Source organism: Bombina bombina, chromosome 4 (assembly GCF_027579735.1).
Source record: "Bombina bombina isolate aBomBom1 chromosome 4, aBomBom1.pri, whole genome shotgun sequence".
In the NCBI taxonomy this organism is placed as follows: Eukaryota; Metazoa; Chordata; class Amphibia; order Anura; family Bombinatoridae; genus Bombina; species Bombina bombina.
The window spans coordinates 380,207,286-380,231,827 of NC_069502.1; the positions used below are offsets into that span (position 1 = coordinate 380,207,286).

Sequence of the window (24,542 nt, forward strand, 5' to 3'; positions counted from 1 at the left end):
ACACTAGGGGGATCAATGCATTGATGCTGATTTAATTTGCTTTTTTTAAATACATTAGCAATTTTAACTGCTGTTTAAGTCTTAAAGGTGGAAGAACAGAGAATTAAACTGTGCTAGCAGATATAATTGGTAAAACCAACAGATTAATTGGGATTTCTCCTATACCCATATCTACAAATATCTACGTAAGAATAGACAGCTCTTTTTCTAAGAAGGAGCAGAAACCGTCAGTATCTGTGGTGCTAACAAAAGCTTAAAACCAACTAATATGTGGCTCGTGAAGGATTTAATTCTATATTATATTCAGTAGTATCAAGCATTTACAAAGTAAAAAGTTTAATCATAAAAAATGTATATAAAAAATATATCAGCTCAAATATAGAACACAAATCACTGCGGTAAAACAATTGATACAATATATTAACACATTCACAAATTCATATGTCAATTCATACAATACATCAACAACTGGTTAAAAACAAGAATTTACAAAAATAGAACTGGACTTAAGTGCACTTAAAGGGACACTGAACCTAAAAATTTTTTTTTTCGTGATTCAGATAGAGCATGCAATTTTAAGCAACTTTCTCATTTACTCCTATTATCAATTTTTCTTCATTCTCTTGCTATCTTTATTTGAAAAAGAAGGCATCTAAGCTATTTTTTGGTTCAGAAACCCTGGATAACACTTGTTTATTGGTCGGTTAAATTAATCCACCAATCAGCAATAACAACCCAGGTTGTTCACCAAAAATGGGCCGGCATCTAAACTTACATTCTTGCTTTTCAAATAAAGATACCTAGAGAATGAAGAAAATTTGATAATAGGAGTAAATTAGAAAGTTGCTTAAAATTAAAAGCTCTATCTGAATCACAAAAGAAAAAAATTTGGGTTCAGTGTCCCTTTAAGTCCAGTTCTATTTTTGTAAATTTATTAGACTGATGCGGACAGGGGCGCAAATACGGAATTCAGCATTGCACAAGAGCACTATTTTGCGCTTGCGTGCAATCACGCCCCCTGCATGCGCACAGCCAATCGTGCGGGCAGGAGCTGTTATTCTTCTCAGTTGGACTATACTGGGGAGATTGAAATTCGCCACTTTAGAGGTGGCGAAAGGTTAGGAAAGCAGCGGTCTAATGACCGCTGCTTGTTAAATACGGCGTGCATGTTCTCTTGTGAGAAACTACCTGTCGTATGGGGTCGAAAGGCTTGCAAAGTCTTTGATAAATTTAGCCCATAGTGCTAAGTTTACCTTACAGCTTTTCAACAAAGGATGTCAATTAAACAAAAAATTGATAATAGACATACATTGGAATGTCATTTAAAATTGCATGGCCTTGTTAAATAATGAAAGAAAAAAAAGGGGGTTTTATGTCCCTTTAACAGTGCTTATTGCTGCCTGAAACAACGTGGATTATACAGTAGAAGGTGACAGATCTTTCATCTCACCATCCTTATATATTACAGTGCTGACTTTGTGAATAAGGTGAGAGTGTGAAAACAAGAGATGTGATGATAACGTTCCACACTGATATCTCATTATACTTGCTGAGGTTAGTAAATTAAAGCTAGAGAGAGGTTGTAGGGTCAGTTTTTTGTCTCTTCATGAATGAACTGTGAAGAAAATATGTTTTTGTCATAAAAAATGTATGAAAGCAAATCTCCTGAATGCAATGCATCAAAAAATACATTGGTAAAGCAAAACACAATATTCAGCATGATAATATTTTTGTCGGAAAATAAACATAAAAAAAGATTGTTGTTATAATGCTGTCATTTGTTGTGATGGATCAGCCTGTAATTACTAACTATTGTAATACACTGAGTTCAGTCATTTAAAAAATAAATGTATAACCAAGGCTAATTAGCATTGGGTGCTTTTTTAAAAAAAAAATGTTTTTGATGCTGAAAGATGGAGCTATATTCTTCTATGACACAGTGGGAAAGAAGTCAATTGCTTTGTTGTTTTCACCACCCATAGGATTTATTTGCATAGAAAAAAAGAGGTACTCAAGTGGGGATGAACATAGCTATCATAGATTATCCTTTGTTGTCCACCTGCTGGATAAACTGCATTATCTTTATTTGAGATATACTTTGAGGTAGCACTAAAAAGCCTTTTTTTAGAGGAGACAGATATGTTAAACAAAAGGCTGAAAACTAAAACTAAAAAGAGGCTGTAACTTAAGCAGGCACCATTAAATAAGACAAGATACTTTTATAATAAATACCCAGTGCTTAAAAATATAACTATCTGAAAATAGGAATGTCCTAAAAATTCCTAGAAGAAAGATATCATATAATAGAAAATAGAAGTGTCCAACAAAATGCTAAAGTACACTAAAGTAACAGTTAAAATAGAAATCAATTTTATTTTTTATAAAGCAAACAATACTAGTGAATCCATAAGAGTTAAATAATACCCAAAATAATAATACCCCCGCAAAAGATACCCAAAAATATAGACCAAAAATACAAAAGTATAAATCTACAAAAAACATTTATCCAAAAAGCGTATAGAATAATATACGGTGTATATATATATATATATATATATATATATATATATATATATATAAGTCCAAAGGGGCCCACACTCTCACTTCACAGGTCAACAGCCAGGGTTCGGTCTAATGAAGATAAATACTTGTATAAAAAGACCCGCACACACTGGACTTCAAATACAGTGAAACAAAACTTTAATGTCCCCGAAACGTACCACATTAAAGAATTGTTTCACTGTATTTGAAGTCCAGTGACTGCGGGTCTTGTCTCTACAAGTATATATAATATATATATATATATATATATATATATATATATATATATATATATATATATATATATATATATATATATATATATATATATATATATATATATATATATAAATAACCCAAAAAACAATTCCAAAATGGTCTATCCTATAGGAATAAGATAATCCTAAAAATTAGGTAATGGTGGCATCTACAAAGAAAAAGAAAAAAAATGTGCAAAAATTTACAAAATCATGAAAGTTTAATTTTGACTAGTCTGTCTCTTAAATTATCTGACAATGATACATGCATTTCAATAGGATCACAAAAAGAGTAATTTAAAAAATGGTATAAAACAAAAAATGAATTATTAAAACAAATGCAAGCAGTACAAGTTTTTAAATTTCATTTAAAACCCCATTACTTTTCAAGAGAGGAATCTCTGAAGCTGCAGGGACTACCCCCTTTTTTAGAGTATTCCCAGATGGCAGCCCTTGGAGTGTCAGTGTAGTTTTTCCACAGCTGCTCTGTCAAATGGTAGTAAAAGGTAATACTGGAAAGTTCTTCTCTAGTATAGGTCAGCTAAATGAGGTTGCTTTTTAGGTGTGCAACAATTTCTGGATCTGTCAACATCAATCACTTAAATCACCTGGCATTTAGCTTCAGCAGGATAATACCGTTTTATTTTACACTAATTTAATTGAAAGAGCAAAACCTTTGATCGACTGCATCTGATCAAAGGTCTCATGGGATGTAAACATTATGATTATGATGCGCTAGCTAGTGATTGAACCATATGGCATCAGTCCATTCAAATCACCATACTAAACATCTGCAGTTGAATTATATAGTGGGATGTGAATATTATTTTAATTACCAGGTTATGATTGGAAGGGTTATTCTTATTTTTTAGTTTTAAGCTACTGATTTTTGCAATTTAGATTAATTTATTGGATCAAAGTTAATTAATTTTGGTAAAACACATATAAATGTAATATTTATATTTCTTTCATATGGCATGGAGAGTCCACCATGTTATTTCAATTACTCGTGGAATATTCAACTCCTGGCCAGCAGGAGGAGTCAAAGAGCAAGAGTTAAGTGTAACTTCCCTTACCCATAATCCCCAGTCATTCTCTTTGCCTTTGTCAATGGAGGATGTGCGAAAATGATGTCTGACGATATTTATTCCTTTATGGGTACTTTTCCGGCAAGCAAAAATTAGGGGCTATGCTGTGTCCATGTTAGTCTCTTTAGTAGGAGTAATTGTGGCTATTAGCAGTTAGAAAGCGGTGAGGTTGTCTTTGCTTTATTTCTAACATTATTGCTACCCCTTCATAGAAAGCCAGGATTGGTTACTCTGCTCTTTCTTTTTCTTCAGGTCCCTGATAGTGTCTATCACACCTAAGAAGCTGTTCCTGCCCTGCAGCTTTATCCACAGTTAAGTGCATTTGCCTTCTAGGCACTGAAGGACAGCACTTGGGAGTTTAATCCCTCTTATGAATCTTCATATGGGTTATGTTATAACCCTTAGGGGTTAATACTTGGGCAGTCTGGCAGACACTGATTTAATGAGACTTTAAGGGGTTAATTTTCCACCTTTTTTATTAAGGAGACTGGCTGAAGGGTTATTTAGAGTCTATAGCTCAAAGCGTGAGTTTTTTTTATTTATTTGAGGCTAATAGTGCATATGAGTGTTACAGTGTGCAATGTTAGTTTATTTTGTTGGACAGAAATGCGTACTTTTTCAGTGGCACAGTTTATTTTCTCAGTCCAATCACATGTCCTCTGCTCTTACACTTGTATTCAGTGAGAACGGAGTGAATATCCAGTGCAGGCGTTTTGCTCTGTGGTTAAGACGATCGCATATACTGGTTATATTAACTGTTTTACCGATCCGGATCACATTTTTCAGAGCTAACAAGAAAACTGTCAGCTGATTGAGCAGATCTGCATGGGAGAGTTCTTCCTTTTACTAGTGTCAATTCCACACGGTGCGGTAAGATCTCCTCAGCAAGTCTGAGGTATAGAGGTGCTTCAATAAACTTCAGCATCATTTGTTTATTTCTGCACAGTTAAAGGGGCAGTAAACACCAGAATTTTTATTGTTTAAAAAGGTAGATAATCCCCTTATTACCCATTGCCCAATTTTGCATAACCAACACAGTTATAATAATATACTTTTTACCTCTGTGGTTACCTTGTATATATGCCTCTGCAAACTGCCCCCTTATTTCAGCTCTTTTGACAGACTTGCATTTTTAGCCAATCAGTGCTGACATGCCCTATTTAAATCATTAAATATTTTTTTTACTTTACTGTCCCTTTAAGGTTTTTCTTAAAGTGACATTACAGTTCTTTTATTTTTCACTGTTTATTGAGGACCTTTCTCAGCTATGGACACAGATCAAGATTCTGTTTCTATGGATAAGTGTTTATTATGTTTAGAGGCCCAAATTGTTTTACCTATGCAATTTTGTTTCTCATTTTTAGCTAAGATTCTAAAATTCAAAGATAAATTACTCCCTTCTGAGCCAATTGTCTCTCAGGATAATGCTGTTCAGGATATGCCACAGCTTTCTCCTCAAATGTCCCAAGCCTTAGTGGTTTCAGATACAGTGCCCTGCGGTTCCTCTCAACCTCCTGGGGAGGGTTTATTTGCCAGGAGATTTTGCTGCACAGACAACTTCTGCGGTGTCTGCAGCTTTATCTGCTTCCCCTACTGCGGGTAAGCATAAGAGGAAATCTAAGAATATTTCTGCTGGTAAGGTTTCTGACCACTCTAAATCTGTGTTGGTCAACCTTTCCCAAATGTCTGAGGAGGAGGATACTTTAGTAGCTTCTGAAGGTGAAATCTCAGACTCTGACATGATGGGGGAATTTTCTTCAGAATCTGAAGAAGTTTATTTCAGATTTAAGCGTGAACATCTCTGGTTGCCACTGAAGAAGGTTATAGCTACTTTGGACCACTCTGAACCTTTGGTTGCTGTCAACCCTAAAAAGTCTACTAAACTTAAAAGAGTTTATGATTCTCCCTCTTCTGTGGATGTCTGAAATTATAGCTCAGGAATGGGATAAGCCAGGGGTTCCTTTTTCCCCTTTTCCTGTTTTTAAAAAGATGTTTCCTGTTGCTGACTCCATTCGTGACTCATAACACACTGTGCCTAAAGTAGAAGGAGCTATTTCTACTACAGCTAAAAGAACTACCATTCCTATAGAGGAATAAGAAGCTAGAGACTTACTTAAAAAATATGTACATCCATCAAGGATTACAGTGGCAACCTGCAGCAAGTATTGCTACGGTTGTGGTTGCAGCAACTTACTGGTGATATGCCCTGTCTGATCTGATATCAGAGGAGCCTACGATTGAGGAAATCCAAGATAGAATCAAGCCTCTTAACTTAGCCAATAACTTTATTTGCAATACCAACATGCAGGTAATTAGACTGGAAGCTAAGATGTCTAGCTTAACTGTCCTAGCTTGTAGAGCTCTGTGGTTAAAATCTTCAAAGTATCTTCAAAGGCCAAACTTTTGGCTTTACCTTATAAAGGTAAAACCCTATTTGGTCCTGGTCTGGTGGAAATCATTTCAGAAATTACAGGTGGAAAGGGATCTTTCCTACCTCAGGACAAGAAGAATAGACCTAAGGGTCAACAGACTTCTAATTTTCGTTCCTTTCGCAACTTTAAGGGACAGAAGTCTTCCCCTTCTTCTTCCAAATTAGTCCAATCCAGGTCCTCTTGGAAGTCCAGCCAGCCTTGAAATAAGGAAAAGCATAACAAGAAGCCTTCTGATGACTCTAAATCAGCATGAAGGGTCTGCCCGATCCAATTTTGGATCAAGTGGGGGGCAGGCTTTGCTTCTCTTTTCGACAGGCTTGGATACGCAATGTCCCAGATCCATGGGCTGTGGACATAGTATCCCAGAGTTACAAAATATGATTCAAGTCTTGCCCCCCAAGGGGCAGATTTCTCCTGTCAAGACTATCCTCAAACCAGGTAAAAAGGGAGGCCTTCTTAAATTTGCGTAGAGGACCTATCCTCCCTGGGAGTTATTGTACCAGTCCCTCTAGAGGAACAAGGTTAATGATTCTATTCAAATCTATTTGTAGTTCCCAAAAAGGAGGGAACTTTTTGTCCCATCCTAGACTTAAAGTGCCTCAACAAATTCCTCAGGGTTCCATCCTTCAAGATGGAAACTATTCGTTCCATTCTTTCATTGGTTCAGGAAGGTCAGTTCATGATGACTGTAGACCTGAAGGACCCATATTTACACATTCCCATTCACAGGGATCATCACCAGTTTCTAAGGTTTGCTTTTATGGACAAGCATTTCCAGTTTGTTTCACTTTCGTTTGGTCTTGCCACGACTCCCAGAATATTCACAAATGTTCTGGGGGCTCTATTGGCAGTGATCAGATCCCAGGGAATTGCTGTGGCTCCTTATCTAGGCGACATCTTGGTTCAGGCATCATCTTTTCCTCTAGCAAAATCTCATACAGAGATGTTGTCTTTTCTTCATTCCCACGGGTGTAAAGTAAATCTGGAAAAGAGTTCTCTAGTTCCAGCTACAAGAGTGTGTTTCCTAGGAAAAATTATAGATACCCTGTCCATGAAGATTTTCCTGGCGGCGTCAGAAAATCCAAACTTCTGGCTTCTTGCCTGCTATTCGTCCATCAGTGGCTCAATGCATGGAGGTGATTGGTCTGAAGGTGGCTTCCATGGACATCATCCCTTTTGCACGGTTCCATCTCCGACCTCTGCAGCTTTGCATGCTCAGTCAATAGAATGGCGACCACTCAGATTTATCGCAGAGGATAAATCTGGATCCCCTAACAAGAAGCTCACTCTCATGGTATATTTCACAGGAACATCTGTCTCGAGGCACTTGCTACCTGAGACCTTCCTAGGTGATTGTGACTATGGACTTCAGCCTGTTAGGCTGGGGAGCTGTTTAAGGTTCTCTAAAACTCAGGGCCTGTGGTTTCAGGAAGAGTCTTCTCTTTCCATAAACATCTTGGAGTTGAGAGCAATCTTTAATGCCTTGACCACTTGGCCTCAATTATCCTTAGTCCAGTTTATCAGATTACAGTCGGACAACATCACCTCAGTGGCTTACATCAACCACCAGGGAGGAACTCGGAGTTCCTTGCGAGGGTGGTGACTCACATTCTGCAGTGGGCAGAAGCTAACGATTGTCTCTTATCTGCCATCTACAGTCCAGGAGGGGATAATTGGAAGGCGTATTTTCTGAGCAGACAGACTTTCATCCCGGGGAGTGGGCTCTCCATCAGGAAGTGTTCTCAAGGATAACCCTCAGGTGGGAGGGGTTATCCTGATGGCGTCTCATCAAAACACCAAGCTTCCAAAGTACGGATCAAGGTCAAGAGATCCCCAGGCCGCTCTGATAGATAGCTCTGGTGATTCCTTGGAATTTCGGACCAGCATACCTGTTCCCTCTGTATGCTCTCCTGCCACGAGTTATTGCTCGTATCAAACAGGAGAGAGCATCTGTGATTCTAATAGCTCCTGTCTGGCTTCGCAGGATATGGTTCGCAGATCTGGTGAAGATGTCATCTCTTCCACCTTGGAGGTTACCTCCAAGGAAGGACCTTCTAGTTCAGGGTCCATTCCTCCATCCAAATCTAGATTCTCTGAAGCTGACTGAAGATTAAACGCCTAGTCCTGTCTAGATGTGGTTTTTCTGAAGCCGTCATTGATACTATTCTTCAGGCTCGTAAACCTGTTACTCGCAGGATTTACCATAAGGTATGATGTAAATACATTTTTTGGTGCAAATTTAAGGGTTTCTCCTGGATCTGAGTTTTATCCTTTCTTCAGGATGGCCTGGAGAAAGGTTTGTCAGTCAGTACTCTGAAGGGTCAGATTTCTGCACTGTCTTTTCTTTTGCACAAACGTCTGGCAGATTTACCAGATGTTCAAGCTTTTGTTTAGGTTCTGGTTAGAATCAGGCTTGTGTTTAAACCTGTTGCTCCTCTTTGGAGCCTTAACCTAGTTCTTAAAGTTTTTCAGCAGGCTCCGTTTGAGCCGATGCATGTTGTTAATATAAACTTGTTATCTTTGAAAGGTTTTGTTTCTCCTACTATTTCTTCCACTCGCAGAGTTTCTGAGCTTTCAGCTCTGCAGTGTGATTCCCTGCACCTTATTTTTCATGCAGATATGGTGGTCCTTATACTACTAAATTGGGGTTTCTCCCTAAGGTGGTGTCGGATCGAAACATTAATCAGGAAATTGTTGTTCCTTCTTTTTGTCTTAATCCTTCTTCTCATAAGGAAAGTCTTTTGCATAACCTGGATGTTCTGCATGCTCTTAAATTTTACCTACAAGCTACTAAAGATTTTCTGCAATCTTCTGCCCTGTTTGTTGTTTTCTCTGGAAAGCGTAAGGGTCAGAAGGCCACTTCTACTACTCTTTCCCTCTGGTTAAAAAGTATGATTCGTTTTGCTTATGAGACAGCTGGATAGCATCCTCCTGAGAGAATTATGGCTTATTCCACTAGGGCTGTCTCCTCTTCTTGGGCTTTTAAAAATGAAGCTTCTATGGAACAAATTTGCAAGGCAGCAACATGGTCCTCTTTGCATACTTTTTCCAAATTCTAAAAATTTTATACTTTTGCCTCTGCTGAGGCCTCTTTTGGCAGAAAGGTTCTTCAAGCGGTGGTGCCTTCTGTTTAGGTCCTCCTGCCTTGCTCTCCATCCCTTTTCATTCCGTGTCCTCTTGCTTGGGTATTGGTTCTCACTAGTAATTGGAATGCTGTTGTGGACTCTCCATGCCATAGGAAAGAAAACAAAATGCATGCTTACCTGGTAAATTTCTTTCTTTCTGGGCATGGAGAGTACATGACCCTGCCCTCTTTTTAAATTATAATTCTGCATTTTTTTTATTAACCCTCAGGCACCTCTATACCCTTGTGTTTCTTCATTTTCCATTTTCCTTCGGCTGAATGACTGGAGGTTATGGGTAAGGGAAGTTACACATAACAGCTTTTCTGGGGTGCTCTTTGCCTCCTCCTGCTGGCCAGGAGTTGAATATCCTACTAGTAATTGTAATGATGTTGTGGACTCTCCATACCCGGAAAGAAAGACATTTATCAGGTAAGCACAAATTTTGTTTTTCCATAAATAAAAATAAATGTGGTTTTATTTTCTATAAAAACAAGACATTATTATTATACTTGGAAATGTATTGTTTAACACAAAAATACCAGTACACAGTTCAGTCAATAGTGTCATGTTAAATAATTAAAATGCCAAACAGTTATGTCATTTATTAACATTGTTTAAAGGAGATATAAACTGAAATATTCTGAAAAGAATTACATTTTTGTAAATATTTAATTTTTTTGTTAGTTCACAACTATCTAAATAAACTCATATTAGGTAAATGTAGATTTTTTGATTCACATGTGGGCTTCATGGTTTGACTTTGGATTAGTGTTATGTAAAACTAATACTCATTCCCAAATCTCTGCAACCAGTCTGTGCTCCACTTTAAACCTCAAGTAGATTTAGGAGTAAGTGTTATGTTTTGATGTGTGGGCAGACATGCTGATTTCCAGCACCACAGTGGTTTACATTACAGATACAGTGCAGATGCTGAAGCAAAGCAGTGGAGGAAGTAAGTAAGAGGTTCTGACTGAGTGCTCCATGGTTTGTCATTTTTTTATGTCAGACTAAACAGGCATTAATAGAATTATCAACTTCAAATAACAAAAACAATGTATGCATTAATGAATTAAGGTCACACTCAGTAACTGAATTTAGGACAATGTTATAACTTATTAAAAGTAAAATCAAAACAAATTTGTTAACAATAATGAATTGTATACTAAAAAAAATATTGTTTTTTAAATTATACTTTTTTAAAAAAAGAATCATAGTTGCTTATATCTATAGTTTCAGTAGAAAGCTATCTGACTGAAAGTATTGTAAAATGTGTTTGAAATCAAGATAATGTATTAATATATTAATAGTGCAATATATTTTCATGAATTCATTTTGGATTCTGTCAAGTTAAATGTATTTCCTGTTTCAGGCTATAAACTTCATATCAGAAGCTTTCTTCATTAACAAAACAAAAAATGTCCAAGAACAGAATCACTCATTTCATCTTCATCGTTATGTTGCAAAGGTAAGAATACAAATGTGTACAATGGTTACTAAAATTGATGAAATCAAGTATAACTTCTAACCTCCATTTTACCACATAATGATAGTGCAGCTACTGAAGTACATTGAGTCTCTACCAAGAGTAACACATTCTAGTACTGAAGGGTATCCTTTAATTGTTTCAACTTTTTGTGGGTTTGTTATGTTGTTTACAAGTGTTTATCTAATTTAGTAAAACTTTCTGGGCTCCATGTACAAAGTAACATAAGCTGCTCTGAGGCCATTGAGGGAAAGGTTCCCGCAATGTAAAAAGCAGTGGTCATTAGGCCATTGCTTCTTACACTCTCAGAGTGATTGAAAAGGGCGGGCTTTACACACTCACTTGAGCATTTAATGATACATACAAGCAGTGGAGAAACAGGATCTGCTGCACTTATGCCACAAAGGCCAGTGGACAACTTCTCAAGTTGAGAAAAATTGTCCACTCGCCTTATCATAAATGGAGCTCATAGTTTACAATAATCATTGATTACATATTTTGAAAGTGTCTGGTTAATTTGGAAGTATTTTTATTACTTGTGTTGGTATAACATACTATTTAAATAACTGAAGTCTGAGCATGTATTTATACACTTAGGGAGCCATTTATCAAAGTCGAGACAGTTAAGGTTCCTGGTCAAGAACCTGTCTGCCTTAGCATAGTGACAAGTAGGCAGTGTCTGCTGCCTGTATTTACCATTGCACAGGCAATTACTTGTGCAAGGTACAAGCTTAACTCAGATCTCAGAAGATAGCAGTTGGAATCAGAAGACAGTGGATTATCAGAAGTGAAGTCAGCAAACAGGACAGAGTTCAGTATCAGAGAAGCACACAGAAACCATACTTAACAGCAGAAGAGCAAAACAGAATAATAATCCAGAGTGCAGTTCTGTGGGTCAAGCCAGCATGCAAAAAAACAGGTGATAAGTGTAAAACAAGTTGTGTAACCATCACTTTTTTAGTTTGTCAATATTTTATGCATATGTATTTAAAAGCCATATATCTAATATCTCGTACCACTGATGAGATCTGTAGGAAATGTGAGATAATGGAAATCATGGCCCCAGCATCTAGAAATGGTGTTTAGCAAAACTGTTTTAAAAATAATCATTTTTATTTAATACTTGCATTTTTGTGATTGTAATTTATAGTACTTTTGTCTTTTATAAATTTAATTTCTAATCTACAATCACATCATTATGATCAGGATTTAACCATTTGCTGTTCCATCTTTTTTGTTGTTGACTGAGATCATTTGCACAGGTTTTATTTTTTAAAACATAATATAATCTCAAGTTTACAATATCAAAACAAATTGTCACCCTCTTCTTACAGTTGTAGAAATATTATTCATAAAGATAAACTTAAAGGGGCACTGAACCCCATTTTTTTCTATTATGATTCAGATAGAGCATGCATTTTTAAGCAACTTTCTAATTTACTCCTATTATCAAATTATTTTCATTCTCTTGGTATCTTTATTTGAAATGCAAGAAAGTAAGTTTTAGATGCCGGCCCATTTTTGGTGAACACACTGTGTTGTTCTTGCTGATTGGTGGATAAATTCACCTACTAATAAACAGAGCTTTCCATGGTTCTGAACCAAAAAAAAATAGCTTAGATGCCTTCTTTTTCAAATAAAGAAAGCAAGAGAACGAAGAAAAATTGATAATAGGAGTAAAATAGAAAGTTGTTTAAAATTGCATGCTCTATCTGAATCACGAAAGAAAGAATTTGGGTTCAGTGTCCCAAATGCGCTGAGGTTTGGAATATTTTGCAACATTTATACCTTGTAGCTTATCAATTTCATGATTTACAGTAGGAGACTATTAAAATTACATTATTTTAGGTGATATTAGTTGAGAACACTTTCTTCTTATAGAAAAGTATTTCCTGCACTGCAATTTTAGATGGAAATCTCCCCAAATAGAGATACTTATACTCAGATAGAAGGAGGGTTAAACAAGAATCAGTTAAAAATGCAGGAGTAGGTAACTTGAAATCAAGCAATTCGAGGGTTAAACACAGCAAAGTCAGTAATGCAGAGTTTGGCAACAGGTTTATCAGGCAGTTTGAGAGTTAACACAGAGTAGTCAGTACTTGCAGAGTTTGGCAACAGGTTATCAGGCAGTTTGAGTGTTAACACAGAGTAGTCAGTACTTGCAGAGTTTGGCAACAGGTTATCAGGCAGTTTGAGAGTTAACACAGCGTAGTCAGTACTTGCAGAGTTTGGCAACAGGTTATCAGGCAGTTTGAGAGTTAACACAGCGTAGTCAGTACTTGCAGAGTTTGGCAACAGGTTATCAGGCAGTTTGAGAGTTAACACAGCGTAGTCAGTACTTGCAGAGTTTGGCAACAGGTTATCAGGCAGTTTGAGAGTTAACACAGAGTAGTCAGTACTTGCAGAGTTTGGCAACAGGTTATCAGGCAGTTTGAGAGTTAACACAGCGAAGTCAGTACATGCAGAGTTTGGCAACAGGTTATCAGGCAGTTTGAGAGTTAACACAGCGTAGTCAGTACTTGCAGAGTTTGGCAACAGGTTATCAGGCAGTTTGAGAGTTAACACAGAGTAGTCAGTACTTGCAGAGTTTGGCAACAGGTTATCAGGCAGTTTGAGAGTTAACACAGAGTAGTCAGTACTTGCAGAGTTTGGCAACAGGTTATCAGGCAGATTGAGTGTTAACACAGAGTAGTTAGTGCTTGCAGAGTTTGGCAACAGGTTATCAGGCAGTTTGAGAGTTAACACAGAGTAGTCAGTACTTGCAGAGTTTGGCAACAGGTTATCAGGCAGTTTGAGAGTTAACACAGCGTAGTCAGTACTTGCAGAGTTTGGCAACAGGTTATCAGGCAGTTTGAGAGTTAACACAGCGTAGTCAGTACTTGCAGAGTTTGGCAACAGGTTATCAGGCAGATTGAGGGTTAACACAGCGTAGTACTCACAGGAGCCACAAAGATGAACATACAAACGGGCACCGAAGGAACAGTAAGCCCGGAATAAAAAGCCGATGGCTCAGAACAACCTGTCAATCAAACACGCAAGGAGGACCGCCGGAGCTTCCCGGCGGCCGAGCGTGACACATAATTTATATACACAAATGGCATTCAGATCGTTTAACACTTATTAGGATGTTTACATTTACACTGTACAAAGGGATCAATCAATCTAATCAAAACAATATGACTAAATTCACCATCAGTTACATCACATAATAGGCGTAATACTCATAACGGTTACACACTCAAAAAGTGCAATTCACACAGTTTGGGAGATACAGTATTAGAAGGTCCCCAGCTATCTGACCAATTGGCAGTTTACAATCTCCTATTCTTCTTAATCTAAGTCAAGGCTGGATTGGCCTATGGGGACACCAGGAGATTTCTTGGTGGGTTGCAGTTACTGGAGTTGGCCAGCTACATTTTAAGGGTGTGGTGCTCCTGGTGAGGTGATGCAGATGTATAACCACTCTTTTTTCTTCTCATATTAAGTCACAAAGTATTCCATTGTAAGTATAATTTCTTATTATGTACCATTTTAGCAGCACTCCTTTTAATGATTTCTATTGTCTAGTCACTGTGAAACATTGTTTTGAGTGTTTTCTCAAGATCACACTATGGATAATTATGGATTAAATTAGGTTTTAATTAGGTTTTATGATGCCTATATAACAAAAACCTGCCATTTCTTTTTATTATAAATAATATAATTTAAGTTTGGAAATAAATATAGGATGAAGGAGTATCCCAGTAATCACCTTGAAAAAATGGGGTATGTATATTCTACAGACTTTTTAGAAAATATCGCTGGTTTTCAATTTTTTTCAGGACTGCTTCTTATTCCCAGTCTTGACCTGATCTTTGCTAGAGACCACCACCATAAATTAAAGATAAAGAGTATTCCTTCACAGGCAAATACTCCACAAATAAATGACAGGTCGGTTACTAAAATATATTTAAAATGTATCCTGAAATACTTCACAACACTGCAAAGCAGTTCTTAGCATTTTTTCATCCGACAGTTTAAAATTGCATTATTCTCCAACCTAATAAAATATAAGTTTAAAAGGGAGCATCCTACAATCAAATGTACATTGCATAGATACAACATATCTGATAAAATTAAACTTAAATAAATCCCCTCTCAAGTTAATTAATTACCAGCTTTGCATGGGGGTCTAAATGCAGCATCATACATATCAAGTAATCCACTCCCTTATCATTAACGTGAAAGTGTATACTAATATTTTTTTCCCTATTAATGCATTCCCAATGATCCGTTTTACGTTTAGTGTATTATATTTTTTTACAAATAGCTTCTTTACCTTTATTTTCTCATTTGAAATATCTGATTTTGACTATTGTTTCCCACCTATAGTAAACACTTCTAAACTTATTCTCTGTTTACTCAAAAAACATGTAAACAAGAAGATTTGGATAAAATAATGCTCCCAGGTGGTGTCTGTGACAGAAAGGTACTAAAATGTTAATTTTCCATTGCTCTCATATGGTCCGATAATCTAAACCTCTCAGCTCTGGCAAGATGATCTAATACATCTTGTCAGAACTGTGAGCTTCCATAAAGACTTTTAAAAAGGTGATTTTAGTCTTTATAATTGTATATCTCTCTTTGCGAGTTCTGGATGTGAAGGAGAGACTCCTACTTTTGCAAAATAATCCTCTAAAAAAAAGCCCCTAAAGATTTGGTGATATTTCTCTCCATGCCAGTGAGTTTTTGAGGAACAAGCCCTAAGTATTGGTCTTAAAGGAAACATTAAAAAAGAAGAAAAGGAGGACTTGTGTAAATAATTAGACAGAAAAGATAAAGGGCTCCATGTACGAAGCAGCGAAAGCTGCTCCGGAGCCTTTGTGGGGCAGGTTCGCATATGCGAGCCTGCTTCCCGCAATGTAAGAAGCAGCAGTCATTAGACCGCTGCTTCCTATACTCTACGCCACCTCTTAGGTGGCGAAGCAAAATCACAGAGAGCACGCTCGCTCTCGGTGATTGACAGCCCCTTCAGTCACGTGATTGGTCGCGCGATTGAAGGGGCGGGAATTACACACTCCGATGAGTGTGTAATGATACATACGGGCAAGCGAATCAACAGATCTGCTGCCCGTGTGTAGCGAAGGTGGACGGACAGCTTTGTGAGTTAAGAAGCTGTCCGCCCGCCATTTAGTACATATCGCCCAATGAGTTCTGCTTTCCCTTCTAGCTCAACCCATTTCATTGGGTTGTGGCTTTTATTAGCAATAACAGTTATTTCATATACAAAATTATACCTAAAGTTGCAAATTCCCATACATTTTAAACTTTCTAGCTTATATAATAAGTTCTTGTAAACACATTAACGAGAAAATTTTACAGTGCATGTTAAATATATTATTAATAAAAAAAATCCCAATTAGTATTTTTTACAAATCTTTAATTGTGTTATCTGTGAAATATTTTCCTGTGAATGAATACTCTTTATCAATTATACATGGTGGTGGTCTCAAGTGAAGATTTGGAAGAATAGGAGACTCTACAGTTGCTGTTTGGTTAGCTAGCTGGGGAGTTGCTACTTTCCCCCAGACTGAGTGAACTGCACTTTTTGAATGAGCAACCTTTGAAAGTAGTATTCCTAGTGTGTGATGTAACTGAAGGTGAATTTGGATTTACTGTGCCATTGTGTTTTCCAGTTGTCATTTGCATTATTACAAAGAAAAGCAGACTATGGGGCCGATTTAACAAAGCGCTGTCGGCATTTATCATTGCACAAGCAGTTCTGGTGAACTGCTTGTGCAATGCCGCCCCCTTCCGATTCACGGCCAATTGGCTGCTAGCAGGGGGGTGTCAATCAGAGGAGGCGTATGAGTTAAGGAGCAGTGGTTACATTTAGGGCCATTCAGCCCTTGTTAATACGGCCCTTATGGTTAATTTTTGCTGTAAGGACTTTTACCATGGGACAATTTAATATTGGGGCCTCAGATGTGATTGATTTGAAAATAAACACCAGATAAATCTGGTTTATCAATATTTGTAAAAAATATCTTTGTGCCCTATTGGCATCTTTTTAAAAGACACAAGTTTTGCCCAATGTGGTGCAAATTGTCGTTTATTATTTTCCACTTATTTCAAAGGGAGCAGATAAATGTAAACTACAATTGATATTTAGGATGCAATACACAAGAGAAAAGGTACTACATAAACTGCTGAAATACATTACGTGATAAAAACGAAACATTAACGGCCTCTGATTATTATTATCTGCAACTATGTAAATTCGGTCTGTGTGCTTGTAATAATTTCAACTGACATATGGCTGTAGCTTTCTTATTTTACATTATTAAAAGTGTAGGTTAATTGACAATAATGAAATAAAGACTTGGTAAAATAATTCAAGTCTATTTAGAGTAATTCCAGTACAAACAATGGTTTTGTAATTAGTTAAAAAAAAGCATATTTTAAAATATAAATAGATTTTTAAATAGTGCTCCCAATCATTATGTATAAGATATGTATTCTTTACTTTATCTTATTATTCTATACCAAAGATTCATTACCATAGTGTATTTCAATACAACATAGACTATCCTCATGTGTATTGGTACACAATAAGGACCTTCGTAAGCCCTTCAGTTTTATAAGGTGATTTGTATTAGTGTGTCTAAACCGTAAGTTACAAAGCACTCAACTCATTTTGTATTAATCTGTTTAAAGCTGTATCGACATATGTCTTATCTGAATCCTGTACTTCTTGAACAGAGAGATGAAAAATGCTGATGCTTTATAAATAAATAATAATGTTTACATTAAAAGATGTAGTTCCTCAGTGATGGCTGTAATCTCTAAATAGATAGAGTTCTAACCATTTAAAAATAACACTTTTTTCTATGGCTTCTATCTTTCAAGTACACACAATTAAGTAATGATTTTTATGAGTAAAATTACACTTTTCGACATCATAAAAGTACATAACCATTGATTCTTAGAGAGGGCTCTAATACATTGGAAAAAAAATGGCAATCTGATCCAATGCTGTGAGTCTCAGATATTGAAATGATCAAATAAATAAATACAAATATATAGTGGTGTATTTTCTCAATATCACAATAAAACATTGGATTTACACTTGCTGCAAAGCAATCAATATTTTCTCTCAGTTAAAATTTCATTTGACTGTGTGTCAAATTTAAATTGTTGCAGAAGGAAAGCTTGTTGCCTAATGTCACGTTAGATTTATAGCAAGCACAGAGTTTTATTATTAACACTCTACAATAGATGACATGGTCTGATTAAAGTCAGAAAATAACACATGCATCACATCATGACATCATTGATAAACGATTAAATTACACATTTTGTTCAACAGGATGAGATATTTTTAAAACTGCTGCGTGGAAAGAAAATTGCTTTATGCTATTTGCCCCACCCCTTTGAAATGTTACAATTTTCTGCTTCATCTGTAAGTCAAGCAGGAGCGTGAGGGCACACAGGCTGCCTCTCATGATGTTATTTCATTTAATTCTGCAGGGCAAGTCAAAACAATGATAAATTTAGCAGATTTACACTCAATTTATTGTCAGCAATTCTTTGTGCGCTGTTATTTGTTATCTGATTTGCTGAAGTCCCTTCTTGCTGGACAGCTGTGATCATAACATCCTGACTTCATGAAGATGAACAATCTGTTCTCTCTAAAGGGAGTGCTAATGACAATCTGTTGAAAGACATAATTTTCTTATTATGACCTGTGTTTAAGAACTGGACCATCTTCTTTCTATTAACTCTTACTCTCATGGGATTAATATGTTGCCGTGTTTCACCTGCAACATGCGTTAGATGCTTCTTTACTCATTTGCAATCATATGGATATCAATTAATCATATGATAGCAATGTGCTTCAAAAGCTAACAATGATTTGCCTTCATTTAATCACTTTAGTTTTATAATTATTCAACTTCAGCAAGTTGATGGCCACCTGACAGCAACATTTTGAGTAAAGTGGTTTGTGCATTTGACAGAAAGCACTTGACAGTCTTTTTAAATGAATTTCTCCAACATTGGTGTGTCCGGTCCACGGCGTCATCCTTACTTGTGGGATATTCTCTTCCCCAACAGGAAATGGCAAAGAGTCCCAGCAAAGCTGGTCACATGATCCCTCCTAGGCTCCGCCCACCCCAGTCATTCTCTTTGCCGTTGCACAGGCAACATCTCCACGGAGATGGTTAAGAGTTTTTTGGTGTTTAAATGTTGTTTTTATTCTTCTATCAAGTGTTTGTTATTTTAAAATAGTACTGGTATGTACTATTTACTCTGAAACAGAAAAAGGATGAAGATTTCTGTTTGTAAGAGGAAGATGATTTTAGCAGACAGTAACTAAAATCGATTGCTGTTTCCACACAGGACTGTTGAGATGAAGTAACTTCAGTTGGGGGAAACAGCAGACCTTTCTGCTTAAGGTATGACTAGCCATATTTCTAACAAGACCATGTAATGCTGGAAGGCTGTCATTTCCCCTCATGGGGACCGGTAAGCCATTTTCTTAGTTAAACATAAAAGAATAAAGGGCTTCAAAAAGGGCTTAAAAACTGGTAGACATTTTTCTGGGCTAAAACGATTGCTTTACTAGGCATATTATGCAGATTCTAACTAATAATTGTTATTATAATCTTGGGGAACGTTTAGAAAAACGGCAGGCACTGTGTTGGACACCTTTTTCAGATGGGGGCCTTTTCTAGTTATAGACAGAGCCTCATTTTCGCGCCATTAATGCGCAGTTGTTTTTGGAGAGCAAGGCATGCAGATGCATGTGTGAGGAGCTAAGAATCACTGAAAAAGCTTATAGAAGGCGTCATTTGGTATCGTATTCCCCTCTGGGCTTGGTTGGGTCTCAGCAAAGCATATAGCTGGGACTGTATAGGGGTTAAATGTAAAAACGGCTCCGGTTCCGTTATTTTAAGGGTTAAAGCTCTGAAATTTGGTGTGCAATACTTTTAATGCTTTAAGACACTGTGGTGAAATTTTGGTAATTTTTGAACAATTCCTTCATACTTTTTCACATATTCAGTAATAAAGTGTTTTCAGTTTGAAATTTAAAGAAACAGTAACGGTTTTATTTTAAAACGTTTTTTTGTGCTTGATTGACAAGTTTAAGCCTGTTTAACATGTCTGTACCATCAGATAAGCTATGTTCTATATGTATGAAAGCCAATGTGTCTCCCCATTTAAATTTATGTGATAAGTGTGCCATAGTGTCCAAACAAAGTAAGGACAGTAATGCCACAGATGATGATATTGCCCAAGATGATTCCTCAAATGAGGGGAGTAAACATGATACTACATCATCCCCTAATGTGTCTACACCAGTTTTGCCCACACAGGAGGCCCGTAGTACATCTAGTGCACCAATACTTATTACCATGCAACAATTAACAGCTGTAATGGATAACTCCATAGCAAATCCTTTATCCAAAATGCCTACTTATCAGAGAAAGCGCGATTGCTCTGTTTTAAACACTGAAGAGCAGGAGGGCGCTGATGATATTTGTTCTGACATACCCTCACACCAATCTCAAGGGGCCATGAGGGAGGTTTTGTCTGATGGAGAAATCTCAGATTCAGAAAAAATTTCTCATCAAGCTGAAACTGATGTTGTGACATTTAAATTTAAATTAAAACATCTCCGCGCACTGCTTAAGGAGGTGTTATCTACTCTGGATGATTGTGACAATTTGGTCATTCCAGAGAAATTATGTAAGATGGACAAGTTCCTAGAGGTTCTGGTGCCCCCCGACGCTTTTCCTATACCCAAGCGGGTGGCGGACATAGTAAATAAAGAGTGGGAAAGGCCCGGCATACCTTTTGTTCCCCCCCCTATATTTAAGAAATTATTTCCTATAGTCGACCCCAGAAAGGATTTATGGCAGACAGTCCCCAAGGTCGAGGGGGCGGTTTCTACTCTAAACAAACGCACTACTATTCCTATCGAAGACAGTTGTGCTTTTAAAGATCCTATGGATAAAAAATTAGAGGGTTTGCTTAAAAAGATTTTTGTACAGCAAGGGTTCCTTCTACAACCAATTTCATGCATTGTTCCTGTCACTACGGCAGCGTGCTTCTGGTTCGAGGAACTAGAAAAGTCGCTCAGTAGAGAATCTTTGTATGAGGAGGTTATGGACAGAGTTCAAGCACTTAAATTGGTTAACTCTTTTGTTTTAGATGCCGCTTTGCAATTAGCTAGATTAGCCGCGAAAAATTCAGGGTTTGCTATAGTGGCGCGCAGAGCGCTTTGGCTAAAGTCTTGGTCAGCGGATGTGTCATCCAAGACAAAATTGCTTAACATTCCTTTCAAAGGTAAAACATTATTTGGACCAGATTTGAAAGAGATTATTTCAGACATCACTGGAGGAAAGGGCCACGCCCTCCCACAGGATAGGTCGTTTAAGGCTAAAAATAAGCCTAATTTTCGTCCCTTTCACAGAAACGGACCAGCCTCTAATTCTGCATCCTCTAAGCAAGAGGGTAATACTTCACAACCCAAACCAGCCTGGAAACCAATGCAAGGCTGGAACAAGGGTAAGCAGGCCAAGAAGCCTACCACTGCTACCAAAACAGCATGAAGGTATAGCCCCCGATCCGGAACCGGATCTAGTAGGGGGCAGACTCTCTCTCTTTGCTCAGGATTGGGCAAGAGATGTTCAGGATCCTTGGGCGCTAGAAATAGTTTCTCAAGGTTATCTTCTGGAATTCAAGGAACTACCCCCAAGGGGAAGGTTCCACAGGTCTCAATTATCCTCAAACCAAATAAAGAGACAGGGATTCTTACATTGCGTAGAAGACCTGTTAAAGATGGGAGTGATACATCCAGTTCCAATAAAAGAACAAGGAATGGGATTTTACTCAAATCTGTTCGTAGTTCCCAAAAAAGAGGGAACATTCAGACCAATTTTGGATCTGAAGATCCTAAACAAATTTCTCAGGGTTCCATCGTTCAAAATGGAAACCATTCGAACGATCCTTCCCACCATCCAGGAAAGTCAATTTATGACCACCGTGGATTTAAAGGATGCGTACCTACATATTCCTATCCACAAGGAACATCATCAGTTCCTAAGGTTCGCTTTTCTGGACAAGCATTACCAGTTTGTGGCACTTCCATTCGGATCCGAGAATTTTCACAAAGGTACTAGGGTCCCTTCTAGCGGTTCTAAGACCAAGGGGCATTGCAGTAGTACCTTACTTGGACGACATCCTAATTTAAGCGTCGTCCCTGTCAAAAGCAAAGGCTCATACGGACATCGTCCTAGCCTTTCTCAGATCTCACGGATGGAAGGTGAACAAAGAAAAAAGTTCTCTGTCCCCGTCAACAAGAGTTCCCTTCTTGGGAACAATAATAGATTCCTTAGAAATGAGGATTTTTCTGACAGAGGTCAGAAAATCAAAACTTCTAAGCTCTTGTCAAGTACTTCACTCTGTTCCTCGTCCTTCCATAGCGCAGTGCATGGAGGTAATAGGTTTGATGGTTGCAACAATGGACATAGTTCCTTTTGCACGAATTCATCTAAGACCATTACAACTGTGCATGCTCAAACAGTGGAATGGGGATTATACAGACTTGTCTCCGATGATTCAAGTAGATCAAAAGACCAGAGATTCACTCCGTTGGTGGCTGACCCTGGACAATCTGTCACAGGGAATGAGCTTCCGCAGACCAGAGTGGGTCATTGTCACGACCGACGCCAGTCTAGTGGGCTGGGGCGCGGTCTGGGAATCCCTGAAAGCTCAGGGTTTATGGTCTCGGGAAGAGTCTCTTCTCCCGATAAACATTCTGGAACTGAGAGCGATATTCAATGCTCTCAAAGCTTGGCCTCAACTAGCAAAGGCCAAGTTCATAAGGTTTCAATCAGACAACATGACGACTGTTGCATATATCAATCATCAGGGGGGAACAAAGAGTTCCCTGGCGATGAAAGTAGTGACCAAGATAATTCAATGGGCGGAGGATCACTCTTGCCACTTGTCTGCGATCCACATCCCAGGAGTGGAAAATTGGGAAGCGGATTTTCTGAGTCGTCAGACATTCCATCCGGGGGAGTGGGAACTCCATCCGGAAATCTTTGCCCAAATAACTCAATTATGGGGCATTCCAGACATGGATCTGATGGCGTCTCGTCAGAACTTTTTCAAGGTTCCTTGCTACGGGTCCAGATCCAGGGATCCCAAGGCGACTCTAGTAGATGCACTAGTAGCACCTTGGACCTTCAACCTAGCTTATGTATTCCCACCGTTTCCTCTCATTCCCAGGCTGGTAGCCAGTATCAATCAGGAGAGGGCCTCGGTGATCTTGATAGCTCCTGCGTGGCCACGCAGGACTTGGTATGCAGACCTGGTGAATATGTCATCGGCTCCACCATGGAAGCTACCTTTGAGACAGGACCTTCTTGTTCAGGGTCCATTCGAACATCCGAATCTGGTTTCCCTCCAACTGACGGCTTGGAGATTGAACGCTTGATTTTATCAAAGCGTGGGTTTTCAGATTCTGTAATAGATACTCTGATTCAGGCTAGAAAGCCTGTAACTAGAAAAATTTACCATAAAATATGGAAAAAATATATCTGTTGGTGTGAATCCAAAGGATTGCCATGGAACAAGATAAAAATTCCTAAGATTCTATCCTTTCTACAAGAAGGTTTGGAGAAAGGATTATCTGCAAGTTCTCTAAAGGGACAGATTTCTGCTTTATCTGTCTTACTACACAAACGACTGGCAGCTATGCCAGATGTTCAAGCATTTGTTCAGGCTCTGGTTAGGATCAAGCCTGTTTACAGACCTTTGACTCCTCCCTGGAGTTTAAATCTAGTTCTTTCAGTTCTTCAAGGGGTTCCGTTTGAACCCTTACATTCCGTAGATATTAAGTTACTATCTTGGAAAGTTTTGTTTTTGGTTGCAATCTCTTCTGCTAGAAGAGTTTCAGAGTTATCTGCTCTGCAGTGTTCTCCTCCTTATCTGGTGTTCCATGCAGATAAGGTGGTTTTGCGTACTAAGCCTGGTTTTCTTCCTAAAGTTGTTTCTAACAAAAATATTAACCAGGAGATAGTTGTACCTTCTTTGTGTCCGAATCCAGTTTCAAAGAAGGAGCGTTTGTTACACAATTTGGACGTTGTCCGTGCTCTAAAATTCTATTTAGAGGCTACTAAAGATTTCAGACAAACATCATCCTTGTTTGTTGTTTATTCTGGTAAAAGGAGAGGTCAAAAAGCGACTTCTACCTCTCTTTCCTTTTGGCTTAAAAGCATTATCCGTTTGGCTTATGAGACTGCCGGACGGCAGCCTCCTGAAAGAATCACAGCTCACTCCACTAGGGCTGTGGCTTCCACATGGGCCTTCAAGAACGAGGCTTCTGTTGACCAGATATGTAAGGCAGCGACTTGGTCTTCACTGCACACTTTTGCCAAATTTTACAAATTTGATACTTTTGCTTCTTCGGAGGCTATTTTTGGGAGAAAGGTTTTGCAAGCTGTGGTGCCTTCCGTTTAGGTGACCTGATTTGCTCCCTCCCTTCATCCGTGTCCTAAAGCTTTGGTATTGGTTCCCACAAGTAAGGATGACGCCGTGGACCGGACACACCAATGTTGGAGAAA

The 24,542-nt window shown here is 38.0% G+C and overlaps 1 protein-coding gene across 1 annotated transcript in view; it reads left to right on the top strand.

Annotated features, from left to right (window-relative positions):
* The window catches only part of LOC128656309 (inactive N-acetylated-alpha-linked acidic dipeptidase-like protein 2), a 563,404-nt gene that overhangs the window by 219,824 nt on the left and 319,038 nt on the right, over positions 1–24,542 (top strand). Inside the window, exon 4 of the mRNA XM_053710152.1 lies at positions 10,813–10,908. Coding sequence (XP_053566127.1) covers positions 10,813–10,908 — 96 coding nt within the window. The remainder of the gene's footprint in view (positions 1–10,812; positions 10,909–24,542) is intronic.